Source organism: Pinus tabuliformis, chromosome 8 (genome assembly GCF_031772625.1).
Source record: "Pinus tabuliformis cultivar Carrire ecotype Pingquan chromosome 8, CPIR1, whole genome shotgun sequence".
Lineage (NCBI taxonomy): Eukaryota > Viridiplantae > Streptophyta > Pinopsida > Pinales > Pinaceae > Pinus > Pinus tabuliformis.
In genome coordinates this window covers 1,540,915,321-1,540,933,693 of record NC_142294.1, presented here as the reverse complement: position 1 = coordinate 1,540,933,693, position 18,373 = coordinate 1,540,915,321, and the positions used below count along the sequence as shown (strand labels likewise).

At 39.6% G+C, this 18,373-nt stretch overlaps 1 protein-coding gene across 3 annotated transcripts in view; it reads right to left on the bottom strand.

Annotated features, from left to right (window-relative positions):
- Positions 1–18,373, bottom strand: part of LOC149241810 (uncharacterized) — a 275,037-nt gene that overhangs the window by 35,026 nt on the left and 221,638 nt on the right. For all 3 annotated transcript variants that reach the window (XM_089374056.1, XM_089374057.1, XM_089374055.1), the window contains one exon: positions 14,976–15,122. In XM_089374056.1, the coding sequence (XP_089230182.1) occupies positions 14,976–15,122 (147 nt within the window). The remainder of the gene's footprint in view (positions 1–14,975; positions 15,123–18,373) is intronic.

Below are 18,373 nucleotides of genomic sequence, written 5' to 3'. Positions count from 1 at the left end.
CCAAGTGCGTCTGGAGAAATCATCAATGAAAGTTAAGAAATACTTGTAGCCAGAGAATGAAACAACTAGAAGTGGACCACATAAATCACTATGCACAAGCTGTAAAGGGGCTGAGGCGTGCCAAGAGGCACGTTTTTCAAAACTATCCCGATGATGTTTTTCGAGTACACATCCGGAACAAACACCATCTCTGCAAGATACCATAGGAAGACCTGTCACCATATTTTCTTTACATAGATTTTGAAGGGAGCGATAGTTTAAGTGACCAAATTGCTCATGCCAAAGTTTGCTCACTTCATCATTATGAGAAACAAATATCGAGGGAAGAGTTGATGACCCAAAGTTGTTAAACTTATACAACATTGTAGAATCATCAGCAATGCCAGTAGCTAAAATCTGTCTAGCATCTCCTAGGTCCTTAATTACAACATCATGAGGTGAAAATTCAACGATTTTACCTTCACCTGAATGAGTTATCTGATATACAGATAGAAGGTTGCAAGATAAGGTTGGAACACGTAATACATCATTAAATTGACCATTGTCTAGATGAATAGTTCTAGTCCCTACAACACTAAGAGATCTATCATCACCAACATATATATTTTTGGTGTTACAGTGATTTAAAGAAGAAAACATGGCTTTGTTTTTGGCCATGTGATAAGAAGCTCCAAAATCAATGAGCCACTCATGAGAATGAGAAGAAGAAGATACATTTAGTGCATAACTGTTGATTTGGGGTTGCATCGGATGTGCTCTAGCCACGAAATTTGGTGGAAAGGTTGGGGCACATGAGATCTCCAATACCCAGAAAGAGTTTGGGCAAATTCTAAACAGTTCAGGAGATATTAAAATAATTAATATTTTTAATGGAGTCCCTAAGTCTAAACTTAGGGAAATTAAAATATTAATGTGGATTAATATGAAACTGTGTTAGAATGGTCCAAAAGACATGGATCAAGCCAGATCTAGTCTTAGCCATTGACTAGGGACTTAATCTCAGTCGTTGATATGTCAACGAGAAAAGTATAAGAGGAGGCTTGAGGGTCACTTGGAGAACACACCAAAGTGATCAGTGATTCTATTCTCTAAAGCGGGGTTTGCTAAGAGAGTCAAAGTCAGTGATCGGAGTTGCAGTTGAGGGGCATTGGTTACAAAGAGACAGAGAGGCAGAGATAGTGCTAGAAGAGCAGCGCAGTAGCCAGAGAGAGTGACGCAGTAGCAGCCAGGGCTCACACAAGGCCACGCAGAGGCGGCCGAGAGTTGCGCAGAGCTTCAAAGAGGCCATCGTTGTTCACGCAGAGGGCCAAAAGGCTGATGTAGGGCCTCCTAAGGCTGACGCAGACACATTCAGGGTGACGCAGGGCCAGCGCTGGGAAAATAGGGGCTGACACAGTCCAGAAAGGCAAACGCTAGGGTTTCTGGGGCAGATTAGAGCTGAGGAGCTGCCGGAAGGTTTATTCGGGGTTTCAGCCGGGACATTTGTCTCAAACTGAGAGGTATTATTGCTAAGGAAATTCTCTGTTGGGTAGGCCAGATTTGGCACCCAGATTGTACTCTTATATTGCTTAATAAGAAAACCCTCAGATAGCTGCACAGGTTTTCCACATTGGGTTTTTCGGGGACATTCATCCAAAAATAAAGATGTCATTTGGTGTGATTGTTTCTGTTTCTTTCAGTTGTTGATCTGTAATATGTTGAGCATGCACTAGTGTTTATTTTCAGTATTTACATTGTAAATAACTTGTTAAGTAACAAAACAAGTAGGTAGGAATAAATCAGATAAAGTGCATGGAGGGTTTCTAACTAATAGACTTAGAAACTTCAACATGGTATCAGAGCATGATTGCAAATCACATGAGGACTGAGAACATCAGTCGAGCGGAGCAATAACAGCAGAAAAACAGTTGTCCCAAGGTGACAAAAGTTGTTTCTAGCAGAGCAGCAACAAGGGAAGGGTGACGCAGTGCCTGCGTCATCAAGGGTGAGCCAGGAAGAGGCAGCGCAGAGGCTAAGGAAGGCAAAGGGAGCCTCACGCAGAGCCACACAGAAGCTAGGAGGGCTAACACAGTTGGCTGAGGAGGCCGGGTTGCTGGTGTCAGGATTGCGCAGAGCCTAGGAGCTCTCACCTTCAGGTTGCTGGGGTTTAGAAGGCTGTGGGAATATTGCAGAGTGGAGCTGGTGAGGTATTGTAGTCAGAACAATACCTAACAGAGCAAGGCCAAGAGGAGGGAGTTGCTACCGAGGGTTTCTAGCCGAGAAACCTGGATCAGTGGTGCGGTTGCACAGACGATCAGAGTAGGTGGAATCTTAACATCGACAAAAGGATTTCCAGGAGGGAAATCGAGACTCAGAGGCAGTCAAATCGAGAACTTCTAGGAGGGAAGTAGAAGAGCATCATGGCACTACACGGAGTAAGAGACCAGGACAGGTTGGACGAAGCGTCGAACTTCATAGTCTGGAAGGCCAGAATCTTATCCGTACTTGACAAAAATCGTGTCAAGAACTTCACCTTGAAGATTATAGCTATCTCAGTCGACCCAAATGATAACGACAAGTACGAGGAGGCAATGGCGAGGGCCAAGAGCATCATCCTTGACAAGGTCAAGGACAATGTTGCACGAAGCGGGGACGCGGAAGCGTCATTTTCCAAAAATCTAGGAAGCGAAGCGTCTGCTATATATATATATATATATATATATATATATATATATATATATATAGATAGATATTTGCATTTATACTCAAAACAAACATCCCAAATACCAAATTAGTTGTAGAAGACATGAAAACATGCATATTTTTGCATAAATCAAGATAGATATAACATCCATTGTACATTAATGATTAATTATTCGAGCATCAACCATTTAGATGCATCAACCATCTAGAATCTACATTCTTCTCCTCTTGCCTAGCCTTTGCCTCTACCTCGATTGTCTAGGGATATTAGTCAACATTGCCCAAATTTGATCAAACTACCTAATTCAAGAGTTAAAATATGGTAGAAAAAGCTTAACATGCTTGTTCGATGATTTTGACTTGATTGAAAGGTAATTTTTTGCTAAGGGCGTGCCGCGTGACAAAGGAGTTCAACAATTAACACCACCAACACTAGGGTACATATAGGGCTTGGTGCTCTTGATTAAATGCTAATCGCATACCTTCATACTCGATATGATCTAATGAAATGCCACAATCTCATTGATCCTGAATTCCTGAAAAACTGTTAAGTCTGCTGAATTTTGAATAGGATATGAAATTCTATTTTCTCCATATGAAGTCCAATGAGCCTCGAACCACTCTCAAACATCCTGAGTCATTTCATGGTAATGTTAAAAATTTAAGTAAAAGGATGAAAATGAAAAATAAACGGGAATGTCACTTTTACTTTAAGAATTTAACATTACCATGAGGGAGCATATGCTATATTTATATTTTTTTTGCCTTCATTCGTCACCCTAACCCAAGGTGGACCCACCCCCAACAAACAAACTCACCTAAAATTTTAAAAAAAAAAAAAAAATTGAAAAAAATTCTAAATGCTTTTCCGGAAGCGTACGGGAAGCGTACGCTTCCTCCTCCGAAGCGCCACGCTTCCGATGCCCGAAGCGGCGTACAAAGCGCACTTCGGCGCTTTGGAAGCGCGCTTCGGAGCCACGCTTCCGAAAAGTCCAGGAAGCGGCAAAAAAAATCGAAAGCGCGCTTCCGGCGAAGCTTCCTAGGCGCTTCCACACGGGATGTGCTTCCGAGCTTGGAACCGGGGGGGGCACTTCGTGCAACATTGGTCAAGGACCATGTAGTAGCACACATTACCGAGAAGGAAACGGCATATGAGATGTGGGAGGCCCTCAAGAAATTGTACCAGCATACTTCAGTGCAGAGAAGAATGTTACTAGAAAATCAGCTGAGGTCATATCAGATGACGAAGGGAGAACCGATTGACACCTAACTCGGAGGACTGAATGAGATCCGAGATCAGTTAACTATTATAGAAGCCACGTCGGATCAAGAATTGATAGTGAGGACAACCCTGAATGTAGTCTCAGAAGACTGGGAGGTATTTTTCCAGAGTATACTGGGCAGAGGGACACTTCCACCTTGGGATGAGATGTGGCCTTCTCTTTGCCAAGAAGAGATTAGATGGCAATCAAAAACGGGTAGCAACAGCAAGGGGATCAAAGTCAAGCAAGAGGAGGAAGATGTTGCCCTAGCATCTGAGGGAAGCAGGAAAAGTGGAAGAAGAGGGATCTCTCCAAGATTAAGTGCTTCCACTGTGGGAAATTGGGTCATTATGCGACCTAGTGTCCAAGGAAGAAGAGTAAGGGAGAGTCTTCCGAGACCAAGGCAGCGCCAACAAGGGCAGAGAAGGAAGTGTTGACAGATGATCACTGTGCCATGAGTGCACACGCGCCACTTGAGAAGAAGTGGGGAGACATCGAGCTGTAGTCAAGCGGACTATAGGCGATGAGGGGCAGGATCCTCGAGGTACCCAGCCTCTTGGATTAGACCTTGCTACGGGAGCTCCGAAGAGGAGTAGCAGGGTTGGATGATGTGGGTGGAGACGGATGCTGATGGAGCGGCAGAGAGAGCTACATTGCAGGAGTCCCGAGACAGCGCGAGGCTAGCAGGCTGCAGCAGTGCGAGAGGCACAAGAGTGTTGTACCAGTGCAGGATAGCACAAAGAGGTGTGCAATGGTGCGAGATCTAAGGAGTTGTTGCAGCAGCGCAGAGGTCAGAGCGGGAGCACTTGTCAACAGCAGAGGGAGCTTCAGCATCGGGAGGGTCTCTAGCCCAACAAAGAGGTCAGAGTTGGGAGATCAGTTACTTACTTCTCAGTAACTGGGTTGCAGTGCAGCAATGGGCAGCACGATGCAACATGATAAGAGGAAGTGCAATGTGGATGCAGTGTTGGGAGAAAGGACCAGCAGCAGCACGGATGCAGAGGGAGTTGTCATACAGATGCAGTAGTGGCAGTGGCAGAACAATGGACAGCAGTATAGGATACAATAGTGTAGAAGATGGTGGGCCGCAGGCCGAGCATCAGCACAGGGACAGATGTCGGATGATCAGGGTGATACTTAGTGAGTAGTATTACTAGCGCACACACCTCGCTAAGAGGGAGTGTTGATTTGGGGTAGCATCGGATGTGCTCTAGCCACGAAATTTGGTGGAAAGGTTGGGGCACATGACATCTCCAATACCCAGAATGGATTTGGGCAGATTCTAAACAGTTCAGGAGATATTAAAATAATTAATATTTTTAATGGAGTCCCTAAGTCTAAACTTAGGAAATTAAAATATTAATGTGGATTAATATGAAACTGTGTTAGAATGGTCCAAAAGACATGGATCAAGCCAGATCTAATCTTAGTCATTGATTAGGGACTTAATCTCCACCGTTGATATGTCAACGAGAAAAGTATAAGAGGAGGCTTGAGGGTCACTTGGAGAACACACCAGAGTGATCATTCATTCTATTCTCTAGAGCAAGGCTTGCTAAGAGAGATAAAATCAGTGATTGGAGTTGCAGTTGAGGGGCATTGAGTACAAAGAGATAGAGAGGCAAAGATAGTGTTGAAAGAGCAGCGTAGTAGCCAGAGAGAGTGACGTTGTAGCAGCCAAGGCTCACGCAGAGGCAGTCGGGATCTGCGCAGAGCTTCAGAGAGGCCAGCGTTGCTGACGCAGAGGCCCAGAAGGTTGACGCAAGGCCTCCTAAGGCTGATGCAAACCCATTCAGGGTGACACAAGGCTAGCGCTAGGCAGAGAGGGGCTGACGCAGTGCAGAAAGGCAGACGTTGGGGTTTCTGGGGTAGATTGGAGGTGAGGAGCTGCCAGAAGGTTTATCTGGGGTTTCAGCCATGAGATTTGTCTCAAACTGAGAGGTATTACTGCCAAGGAAATTCTCTGTTGGGTAGGCCGGATTTGGCACCCAGATTGTACTCTGATATTGCTTAATAAGAAAACCCTCATATAGTTGCACCGGTTTTCCCACATTAGGTTTTTCCGGGGACATTGGTCCAAAAATAACGATGTCATTTGGTGTGATTGTTTTTGTTTTTTCAGTTGTTGATCTGTAATATGTTGAGCACGCACTAGTGTTTATTTTCAATATTTACATTGTAAATAACTTGTTAAGTAACAGAACAAGTAGGTAAGAATAAATAAGATAAAGTGCATGGAAGGTTTCTAACTGGTAGACTTAAAAACTTCAACAATAACCAGACCGAGATGCTTGACAACCACATGCAGAAAGTGATATTCCTGAAGATGAAGTTGAAGTTGAAGAATGCTCCAAATGGATGTTATGGTTCTTCATTGCTGCTTCCAAGGTTTCCATCTTCTTAAAGCATTTGGATTCTAAGTGGCCATCTCGATTACAAAAGTTGCAATGTCTATCAGTCTTATTCCCTTTGTTTTAATTTGCCTTGTCATTTTGTTGAATTGATTTTTCATTTTGTTGAGACTGAAAGTGCTTAGGACTCTTGTTTGGTTTAGAACAATTCTTTTTAGGATACTGCTTCTTAGGATTCTCAGAGTTTGGTCGCTGCTGGGCGGCTAAGGCTTTCTTAGAAGAGTTTCCAAGATTAAGAAGACCAAGATGTAAGAGTTTTTCTTGTTCTCTTATTAAAGAATCACAAAAGGCATCAAAATAGGGGGACTTGTAGGCTTGTCCTTGAAAAATAAAGGCTTCTCTAGTAGAATGGAAGGTGGAAACAAACACAGAGTAGGTTGGTCCCAACTTAGTAAGAATGGAATAGATAAGGCTACCATCTTCTTTCTTAACCTTAACACTTTCCAAGAGAAGTCTAAGGGTCTTGAACTTAGATAAAAAATCTTCAATGGAAGAAAAATTATTGGGGTCCAACGTAAGCAACTCATTTTCTAGTTGATGGGCTCTAATTTCATTTTTAATTCCAAAAACTTTGTTGAGCTGTTTCATTGCTTCATCAGGGGTATCAAGTTCTGTGATATGGAATCTAAGGTCTGGAGACATAGACATCTGTTAAAATTGGCAACTAGGGCCAAACTCCATGTGGGTCGTCTTCTTTATGGCAGCTGATATTTTTCTTGGATCCCTCTCATTGAGAGGTGTAGAATTGATCTAAAGATCATCCGATTCTGATAAGTATTCATGGAGTTATGAATTTATTTGTGTTATAAGACAATTCGTCAAGGTCGGCCAACAACCAAATAAACCCCACATGTGCTCAACGTTTTAGTATAAAAGGAGATGACTTGAGAGTCATTTCACACACACTTCTATCTTGATTTCTCTCCACTTGTCTTGGGTTTTAGTGGAAGAGAAATCTAGGAGTGGAAGCCCTAGACGTTGGAGGAAAAGAGGTTGCCCTAGCTGCAACAAAGAAGGCAGGCCAGTGAAGCGATGGAAGGGTTCTATGTGTTGACCTAAAGGAGCTCAAGGAAGAAGCCTAACGCTATCCTAAGGCAGCCAGTCCTAGAAGGCAACCCTAACGCTATCCTAAACATACCTATGGTGCCCTAGCCACAGGCATATGGTGCCCTAGACGCAGGACTAATGCGGCTGAAAAGGAGGACTGTTTTAAGGCCTAAAACAAGGCACCGAGCTGCTGGAAGGAGGCCGAGGGTAGGCTGAGTTGAAGAAGGGTTGTTTGGGGCAGCGAAAAGGTGGGTTGTAGGTGACAACGTGGGACTATGGTAGGCCGCAATCCTAACCACCTCAAAACAGGGACAGTGTGGAGAGTTTGAGGGTTCAAACAAGCCCTGAACAACAACGTGCTAGGGGAGGTGTCTCATGAGAGTATACCGCAATTTTCTTGAGGGTTGTTCGAGGACTGTAGGGCTGCCTAGTGCCCTAACCAGATCAGTCATGAACAACAAGGTATGGCAAGGTTATTGGGACAGTAGCAAGGTATGACAAGGCTATTGGACAACAGCAAGGTATGGCAATGGCATAGTGCAATAATGGCACAATTGGGATAGCATGACTGTTAGGGACAGCAGCTACAGCAATATAACTAGGTAGCAGCAAGCATGGAGCTACATGGGACAGCTGCATAGTAAATGGGACAGCAAAGGAATGCTAAGGCAAACATGGGACAACAACAAGCATGGACAGCATGGCAAGCATAGACAGCGTGGCACGCATGGACAACATGACAAGCATGGACAACATGGAAAGCATGGTGCTGCAAGCACATGAGACATGCTGTATGACAACATGGTTCAACATACCACATGGGACAGCAGTGTGGCAACATGATGCAGCTATGGCACATGGGACAACTGTGGCAGCATGGTGCAACAATGGCACATGGGACAACAGTGGCAGCATCAGGTGCAGCAGTATGATGTGTGCAGCATAGTCATGAGGTCCAACTTAGTGATTGTGGGTGCAGCATGGTGCATCACGGTGAGGTGCAGCACAATGATAGGTGAAGGAGTCACTTTGATGAATCAGTTGAAGCAGCATGTCTTCAACTGAGTTCAGCTATCTCATGTATCATCTTCTTAGAGATGATCTATGCTCTTATTTAAATAAGTCAAAGTGTTGACTTCTGTTGTAAATGTACTATCTCTCTCTTCCTCTGCTGAACTATTGAACACCATATAAGAAGAATTGATCAAGGGTTTCCCCATCTTGTGTCCTCTTGTCTTGGCTTTTCTTCTGCGATTTATGTTTATGTTCGATCTGCAGTTTATTTTAATGCTGATGTGATTGCTAATCTGGAAACGATATTGAGCTAACTATGAAATTGAAATAAATTGCTCTAAGCATAGAACATACCAAAAATTAACAACATCCCTATCAACCCACGTGCTTGATCTTGCTTATTTTCCCATTTGATTTCCTTACCTTCATCTTTAGGTTTCGACTCTTGGCCTAAGGCTATTCTATAAAGACCTTTACTTCTAAGTAAATCCTCCATGTAGGACACCCATTGGAGGTAGTTGGCGCTGTCAAGAATAACTTGGCATGGACTTTCCATTTTAATAGAAACTGAAGTTGTAGATGCTGAAACTAAATGTTCCAATGGAAAGATCTCGAAAAATTATGCCGATTCAAAAAAATGGCTCTAAAAACAGCTTCCAGATGAAGAAGTTATGACTTTTTGAAGAAAATGTTGGCGAAGTACATGAATGTGCGGAAGTGAATGATAATATTATATTTAAACAAAATCTCCCCCTTTTCCAAACTTAATCTAATGAGTTTACTTTTTAAAAAAAATTATGTGACCCACTTTTATAAATAAGTAAAAGTCACTTTTACAATGGTACTTTATGAGCTACCCACTAAATTGTAACTTAAATAAAAGATAAAGAGACTTTAGAATTATAAGTGACTCAATTTTTATAATGGGTGAGAAGACTTTTACATAAAGTAACTTTAAAACATAAATTACATGTGCTTTTTGAAAAAGTAACTCAACAAAAAGAAAGACTTGAACTCAAGACCTCTATTCTCATAAAGTAACTTTGGACCAAGTGAGCTAGTTTAAAAGGTTAGTAACTTTTGGAAAAGAGGAAGGGTTTTTTTTTTAGTCACTGAAGCTTTGGGGTGCGTGCTTACTTGAAAAAGCCTTTTTTGTCTGCAAAACAAAAAACCACACAACCCAACACGGACATGCAAAAAAAACCAAACCTTATGGCTTGAAGTTAGCTTTTGCCGGAAACTAAATATTTTCCTCAATGTTTCTGATTTTCTGAGATCACACTAAGGTGCGGCGGAAAATAGCACACGCATGATAAAAATCCTTCCTTTCTATTTCTGGTTTGCCCAGATCACACAAAGTCACGGGGCAAAGAGCATACGCGGAAATGAAAGGTATAGATATGGTTATAAAAAACAGAGAGATAAATAAATCGAAATAAACAAAGAAAATAACTAAAACTGCGAATAAACACTGTATACCTCCAGATCTTAAAAATGACATAGCTAGAGCTACCGAAAACCTTTTCGCGTGAATCGAAAGGAGTTCCTCACTGGAACAGATGCTCCTAACACAATAGAGTAGGCCTCTCGGCCGAAAGCAGTCATAAACAGTAGATCTAGGAAATGAAAGTCGGATGTAGTAGTATCGGCTTCGGATTTAGATCACCAACGGATGCGGCCATCAAATAGCTCTGATACCATGTAAGAATTTACAGGGTAAGTTCCTCAGATAGAACACCAAACGACACTGCCCACAAACAGATCACAGATCAATACACCAGTGTTCTTGACATGGTTAAAACCCTCAAAGAGGGAAACAGTCCACGGCCTGAGCCAACACGGCCACTTCAGGCAATTTATTAATAAAAAACATAAAAATTACATAAGCTTCTCTCATGAATGGTCACCCTACAAATGACCCTCCATGCTCTTTAAATAGAGATCATGGACCAATCGAGTGATAAGCCACGGATCAAGTGTCGGTAATACCGAGGAGAGAATGAACCCTCGGATCACTTCATGTCTAGAACATATCGTGACTGTCGAATTGTAAGTTACAAAAGTACATAGTAAAGAAACACACTTTACCTAACTCTACACTAGACCAAGTTATACTTAACTATTTCATGTGTGTCGGAATATCCTAACATAAGGGTTCTTCTTGCCTAAGTGTGAAAGCTAGTAGAGGGATCCACTAGTTAATTTATGTAACTATTTCCTAAAGTAGGACTTAGGAAAAATTTTAAAATCTTAGGCTAACTTTTGATTTAATCTCAGCCCTTCATCAAGATCTAATCTCAACCGTTGAGAGTGAAGGAGGGGCTTAGCTCGAAATTATAAGAGGAGATAGAGCAAATGGCTAGTTAGTTGAGCACAAGCAGTGTGTCAAATCAACGAAGGGAGAGACTATGGTTTCAGCAAACTGCATAGCTATAACGACTAAGAAAGAGATAGAGTGATGGTTGTGCTACCCTTACAGCCTCAGCGCAATTATTCAACTCGCACATGTGCACAGGAAAGCTCTGCAACTTGCACTTGTATGTAGATAGGCAAATCTGCACAGCCGTATGACAAATCAGAGTGCGCAATAGGGAGATCAAATTATCTTGGAAGCTTATCAATGTTTCTGTATAGAAAAAGTGAATTTTTCCCTTGCTGTAAAATTTTTGAAGATTGCCCTTTTGCTAAAGATAATAAAAGACCCACAAAGTTTGCAGGTTTTCCCTAGAGTTGGGGTTTCTTGGGTATATCTTGTGTTTTATGTGTTGAATGTGTTTGTCTTCTAACTTATTATTTCCATTGTGCATGCTAAAGTTAGAAAACTCAGTGTATTTGCAATTTAAGTTTCTGGAACAGTTGTTGTTTGTATTTCTAGTTTTTACACTTAGAATATTGTGAATCAGTTACTGAGTTTTAAGGAAATCTAACATGGTATCAGAGCATAGCCTTTGATCGAAGACCAAACACAATTTTCATGTTCAGGGGCGAGTGTTGCAATTCAGAGGGAGCGAGTTCACCAAGTCGATTTGGCCGCTAGGGTTTCTAGGCATTGCACATCATTTTGAACAATGTGTATTGGCAGTATGGCATATCGGGGTCTCAAATTTGAAGACAGATTGGACGAACCATCCAACTTATGTTCTTGGCATGAGAGGATAGCAGTGGTGCTAGAGGAACAAGGGGTATGGGAGTTTGTTGATAATGTCCCAGCTGCACCCACTGACCCTCAACAGTTGGCTTAGCATAACAAGAAGCATGCCAAGGCAAGAAAAATCATCTTGGAGGGAGTCAAAGACAACATTATTCCTCACCTGACTAGGAAGAAGACTGCCAAATCCATGTGGACAGCCATCATTGCCCCTATCAAGATTCAAGCGAGGCCAAAAAGTTGGTTTCGAAGGACAAGCTTAGGAACATTAAAATGTCCAGGTTTGCTTTTGTTGTATGTTACCTCACCAAGTTCACCAAAGTACGAGAAGAGTTAGCTGGTGTGGATGAGACAATGCCAAATAAGGATCTGGTAAATTTCGCCCTGTTGGGTTTTACCAAATCGTGGCAATTCCTTACAGATGAGATTTGTGCTAGAGAAAAGCTTTAAGATTGGGAGCAATTATGGGGTGACTACGTCCAAGAGGAGATTCGCAGATAAGCTAGGTCTTGTGTTAAGATCGAGGAAGATGAAGAAAATTGTACTCCAGCCAACAAAGGGGGCAAGTCAAAGGGAAAAAGAAGCAGTGGTGGTGGAGAGTTGAGCTTGAAGGTAAGAAGAAGAAAAGGATCTTAGCAAGACCAACTACTTTTCTTGCCACTAGTTTGGGCATTATGCTACTAAATTCCCTAACAGGAAGAAAGGGTCCAAGAAGGACCAAGTAACAGCCTCTACAGATATAGATGAGTTCTCTTCTCATTTTAAGAAGAAGTTTTCACTCATTTGCTTGCATGGAAAACTCAGTGACTACCAATTTTAATGGTATGTGGACAACGGTGCATCATGTCATATGATAGGAAACAAGAAGTATTTTAGGAAACTGTCAGAAAGGGACATGTTGTTCGACAATGAGATGGGAGATGATGGGAAGTACTGAGTCAAAGGTACTGGTACGATCATATTTGAGAAGGGAGTCTAGAAAACCTTTGTATCTCAAAGATGTCCTTTACATACCTGGGCTCAAGAAGAACCTCGTTTCAGCTTCAGCATTGGAGGATAAGGGGTATGAGGTGACCTTTAGACAAGTTAGGGCTTTCATAAAACCTTCAAACACCAAGGTGGCTAAGAAAATTGGGGTTAGGCTTAACAGCGTTTACAGATTGTGGTTTGAGACAGCCGCAACATTAACCAGCAAAGGAAGTCGTGACTAAAGAAGTGAGCTTGGTGTTGAGAAATCATAATGCATGTAGAATAGGATAGATTTCTCTTACTTGATAATTCCTTGTGAATGTTTGTTGCCTTCTTATTAAATTTTATATTCTCTTCTTCATCAAGCAATTACCAAAATACAAGATCACAAGAGACAAAGAACACAAGAAATTAGGCTCCAAGCTAGGCAAAACCCCAAAAGGGGGAACACCAAAGAAAAATTGTCTTCTTATAGAATCTAATAAAAGTGAGATATCCAAGACCCAATAACAAGACCAAGACTACCACAAAGACCCAAGTCAACCCTCCTTCCATCCATCTCCAACAAAACCTAGTCAACAAAAGTCAACATTGGTCAAATCTCATAAATTTGGTCATCTCCTGAAATTTTGGCCCCTAAAATTTCAAGCCTGCAATTCCACAAAAACTACCTCAGAAGACTTGCACATATGCCTAACTTCTCACAAAAATAGAGAAAGGAGAGAGTTCACCCATTCATTCAGCACACCGCTGTATTGGAAATGTGAGAAGTGGAGAGCACTAGTCACTTTGTTTGTACTCTTATTCCTTGTACTCTCCCTCTTTGCCTTGGAGTGCTAGGGTTCTTAAGGAAATTTCAAGCAAAGACCAGAGTTAGAGATTCACCTTAAGAAGACAAAGAAGACTAGGGATTGTATTAAACACTATAGGGGCAAAGATAGTAATTTCATCTTGTAGCTCTTGTGAGAAAAGAAGACTAGAGTTTTGTGGCATTTGAAAACCCTAGTTCTACTTGTTATACTTATTGCGGAGAAAAAGAGAAGGAAAGAACCTGCACACTTGTGGGATGCAACTGGGACATCTTCAAGAACATGAGCAACTTCTCGCAATCCCTTGTACGTCTCTTCCCAAGCTAGGTCTGTGAGATGTCCCTTGATAGGTTTAGAGATGCGTGGATGCCCCTATTCAACTGACACCTATGGCACATGAATCTTGTTGAAAAATATTCACTCACCAATTCAACAACCAGAACATGACATATTATCCATGTAATGCGTTTTGAAATATACGCAGTATGTTTTTGTGATGGGGGATATATGCAACAAGATTTTTGACTCCCATGTTTGATAGGTTCTTGTACATTATCTCTAGTCTATTCTTTGTGGGGTTTTAATATCAATGCAAACAAGGTCTTTCAAACCTATGACTTTAGAATTGTACATTTTATTGAATCATATCATAATAGCATATACTCTTTTCTTTGGGGTATTTTAATATCTATGCAAACAAGGTCATTCATATATTGATTTAAGAATTGCTACATTTATTATGTATAATAGTCCTATGTTCAAAAATATATGTTTCTAGAGTTTTAATATTTTTCTTGTTATAATTTGCATGTCACTTGTAAGATCGTGGGTGTCTTCCAACATTCCCCAAAACTCATTCCCTCATCCCCAAACTCAATGGAACATATGTTCATGAAAATTGTGTATAAAAGGAAGCAAGCACATTATTGGCAGGTCAATTAATTGTTTCTTCTTCAAAAAATACATATAAATGGAATGTTGGAACTAATAAAATATACTTTTTCCTTCGCAATCTCTTTATGCCCTTGTTATATAACCCGAAATATAAATATTTAATAAGATACTCCATGCTAAAGTAGGCTCCACTTTCATTGGCGGCCCATATCTCCAAATATGCATTGCAAAGCTTAACACGCATCATTAAGATTGTTCACTCTAGATCAGGTTCTTGTATTCAAGGATCCTGCTTCTCTAAAAAGTGCACTTAAATGTACTAGCAAATGTAAGAAATTATATTAAGATAAAAAATAAAAATAAAACCATTCACCACAATAGTTGTTACTTGTTTCAATATCAGGTTATATCCCTTGCCATATAACACAATGTAAATGTTCATGAAGATGTTACATGATAAAGTAAGCTTCATTTTCACCGGTGGCTTCATTTCTATGAAAAGTAGGAAAGTTTAATTCATATCATGAAGATGCTTCACTCTAAATAAGGTCTCCACTTGCATTTGTGAGTCCCATCTCTCTTGAAAAGTAGGGAACCTTAACTAACATCAAATGCAAGGTGACTACTTATGGTGGTAGGAAAAACAGATTTCCAGTAACATACTAATCAACCTAGCCATGAGATTTAAACTAACTCAGACAGAAAACACAATATATATTATAAACACAAGCATGTATACCTTATTTCTGAGAGCTTCTGAAACTTTGCTGCCGATAGTAGTCTCAGCTGCTTGGTCATTTTGTCCTCTTGCTGCATCATATGCCTTCAAGGCCACTTCCACACCTTCTTCCCCTTGCTTATCTACTATGTTGTTATACAACTCTATCTGTAGAGCATGCATACCAAAAACAGTTAAAGGTAATATTATCAAAATAAGGCACTTTACCTCCAAAATTAATTTCTAACAAGCCTCCACATACACCATCCTGCAAGGGAACAAAACTCAAATATAACCAAACAAAAATAACAAGCAAACTTCAAAATAGCCAAGTTTATTGAAATTTACAGAAAATAAGGGTCTCGAAAATGGAAATAGTACTCCAAATGGGAGTGTGTTAAACTGTGTTTGGCATAACAAGTTCTGTAGCCTAGTGGTTAGAAGACAAATTTTACTACATAAAAGCAAACAGAACTTGCAATCAACCTCACACACATTCATTCCAAGCATTAATGTCATAACATACATTTGGAATCCATTCATCACATTTGTTCAAAAATCTACAAACAACCATAGTCATTTAACTTGCATTACAATCAAAAGCATCCTCCATCATTCAATTTGCAGTATATTCAGAAAGTCCTCCATCATTCAACAGTTTTAACTTTTAATGTAGTTTGGCACAGTTAAGACTTGTGAATCTTGCTGAGTCTTGCTACTATGCTAGAATGAGTATTTGCGACTCACCAAACTCGTGGGAAAATCGACAAATTCACCAAGCCTCACCAAAAACTCATGATACTTGCCACAAATTTGCTATACACTTGCTATATTTTGTTTAGAGAATTTACTATATATTTAGGTTTTTTGTATTTTCCTTATCTTTCCCAATTCTTTCCTAAGTCACAAAGTCTTGCCAAGTCCCAGGGCAGCCCACTCTTTGCCAAGTCTGAGTGTGACAACATTGATACAATTTTCACTATTGAACCACCTTACACAGTAACGTTGCAATAATCTATCAATGAAAGGGTCGACTACTTAGCTATCATTTACCTAAGAGCTCAACAAATTAGGGTATATATATGTGTGTGTGAGAATTTTAAAACTTGAATGATAAGTCAAATGGAATTCTCATGAAGCTCATCAATCCCCTTCAATTATCATGGAGCATGCCCCACACAATCCATCTGAATCCTACTTGCTCATCTCCAACATATTTGAAGGTATTTAAGTTTTGCCTTCAACTTGTGGATGTTAAAAGGATAAGAGATGTACAAACATTTAAATCTCGTTAAGGGAGAGGAGTTAGGAGTTTAGGACCTCAAGATAGATACAAGTAATCCTAGTGTTATCCTTGTTTTGTACCATGTAAATTGAAATTTTAATGCATCCTCAACAGGTAGCATCCAAAAAAGTCAAAAATGACAGCATTCATTAGGGATGATGAAGGCAATTCAAAAACCTTATACTATGAACAAAAATTAAATTTAATGTCCTTGATCCTACGTGAGTTTAAACATTGACTAATTCCATGAAGGTTTAGATTCACACTAAGGGGGAATTCAACAGTAATCTAAGTATAAGAATGAACAAAATTGGTCATTGCTTCATTAGAGTGATATGTCGAGAAGTCAATAGCAAATGCCATGCATACCAGTGAACAACCATGCACAATTTCAGAGTAGCAGACATGATAAAATTGATATTAGATAATGACCATATATTGTAATAATATATAACCTAGGACTATATGTGTAGGAATTTTATATTGTATTGAGCTAATATAGTAGTGACTTAATGATTAATTTACCACAAATCACTCTATGGTTAAATGAGTAATTTTACTTAACTTCATCTCTCACTTGAGACTCGATGCATTGAACTTCATACATTCAATAATATATTGAATCTCTCTTCCCTTTATGTATATTTCTTCTATTGTATATGAGTATATTTTGATACAAAGTTATTGCTACAAATAATCGTGTTCGATAACTAAAAATATCCAATGTAAATAGGATATAGTTGACAAATCCATAAAGATATGATGAATGATGACTAATGACACAATGGTTTGCGACGTTATACAGATATATTGACTAGTCATCTACTTGAAAAGACACTACTCATGACCTTTGATGTAATATTTATCATTATTATGTCATGTGTGTAGGATATAGTTGACAAATCCATAAATATTAACAATGGTGGATAATATGATGAATGATGAATAATGTTATAATGGTTTGTGACATCACATATACACTAACTAGTCACTTGCTTGGAAAGAAACTATTCATGAGCTTTGATATAATATTTATCATTATCATGTCAGGTAGTTATTACATCAAGTGTCACATTATTTTGTGTTTGAGTTTATTGCTCTGTCTAGTGCACTCACCGTTGTGTTTACTCTCTCTCTAGGGTTGTGCTCCTCTTGGCTTATTTCTGTTTGAGTGTTGCTCTGCCCTAGTGTCGGTGTGTTCTTCTCATTATTTCGATTTGGAAAGATGACAAAGGTAAGAAGGGTGACAATAAGAATAGTAGAAGAAAATAGTTTGAGATTAATCACAATGAAGACTATTTGTAATTGACTATATTCTTATTATTCACATTTTCTATCATTCAACACTATTACATTGTCACTTTACATTCAAAAATTTTATTTCATCATTTTCATCATTAAATTTATTAACAATATTTATCATCTCAACAAACTGAGGTAACTAAGCAAATTTAAAATTAAAATGACCAAATTAATCTGAGACATATTTAGCATATTTAAAATGATTATATTAATATTAGATGAATTTACATATTATTGATAAAATTAATCATATGTTCGTTAGATTTTCTTTGGCCACACACAACTGAAACCAGCCTAGATCCATCTTAACTCCAGATCTATCAAGCACCGAGAGGGATCAAATCTCTCGAGGTGCAAACCTTTCCTCAAGTTTTCAACCTAAAAAATAGGTTTGCACCTTGAGATATTTGATCCCTCTCAGCACTTGATAGATCCGAAGTTAAGATGGATCTAGAGCTGACATGGCATCTAGAGGCATTTTGACCCAAAATTACATTTTTGAAAATAAATATTCCATACTATAAATAACCCTTTGACTTTGACCAATACAAATAATAATGAGCATGACGAACATGCTTAAAAATAAAATTTATTTTTCTTCTTTTTCTTCGTTTTGCTTTTTAAATAAAATATACAATGACATAAATAATTATGAAGACCGAACCTAGTTACAACTTCCAACAAATATTACTCTACAACCATCAAGAAATCCATACACAAAGACATAGTATTTACCTAGAAACCCAAATGGGAAAACCAGCATCAACTGGTTGCACAATCTCTATTTCAACAATATCCAGTTAGAATGTAGCTTATGGCTTTATGGCCAATT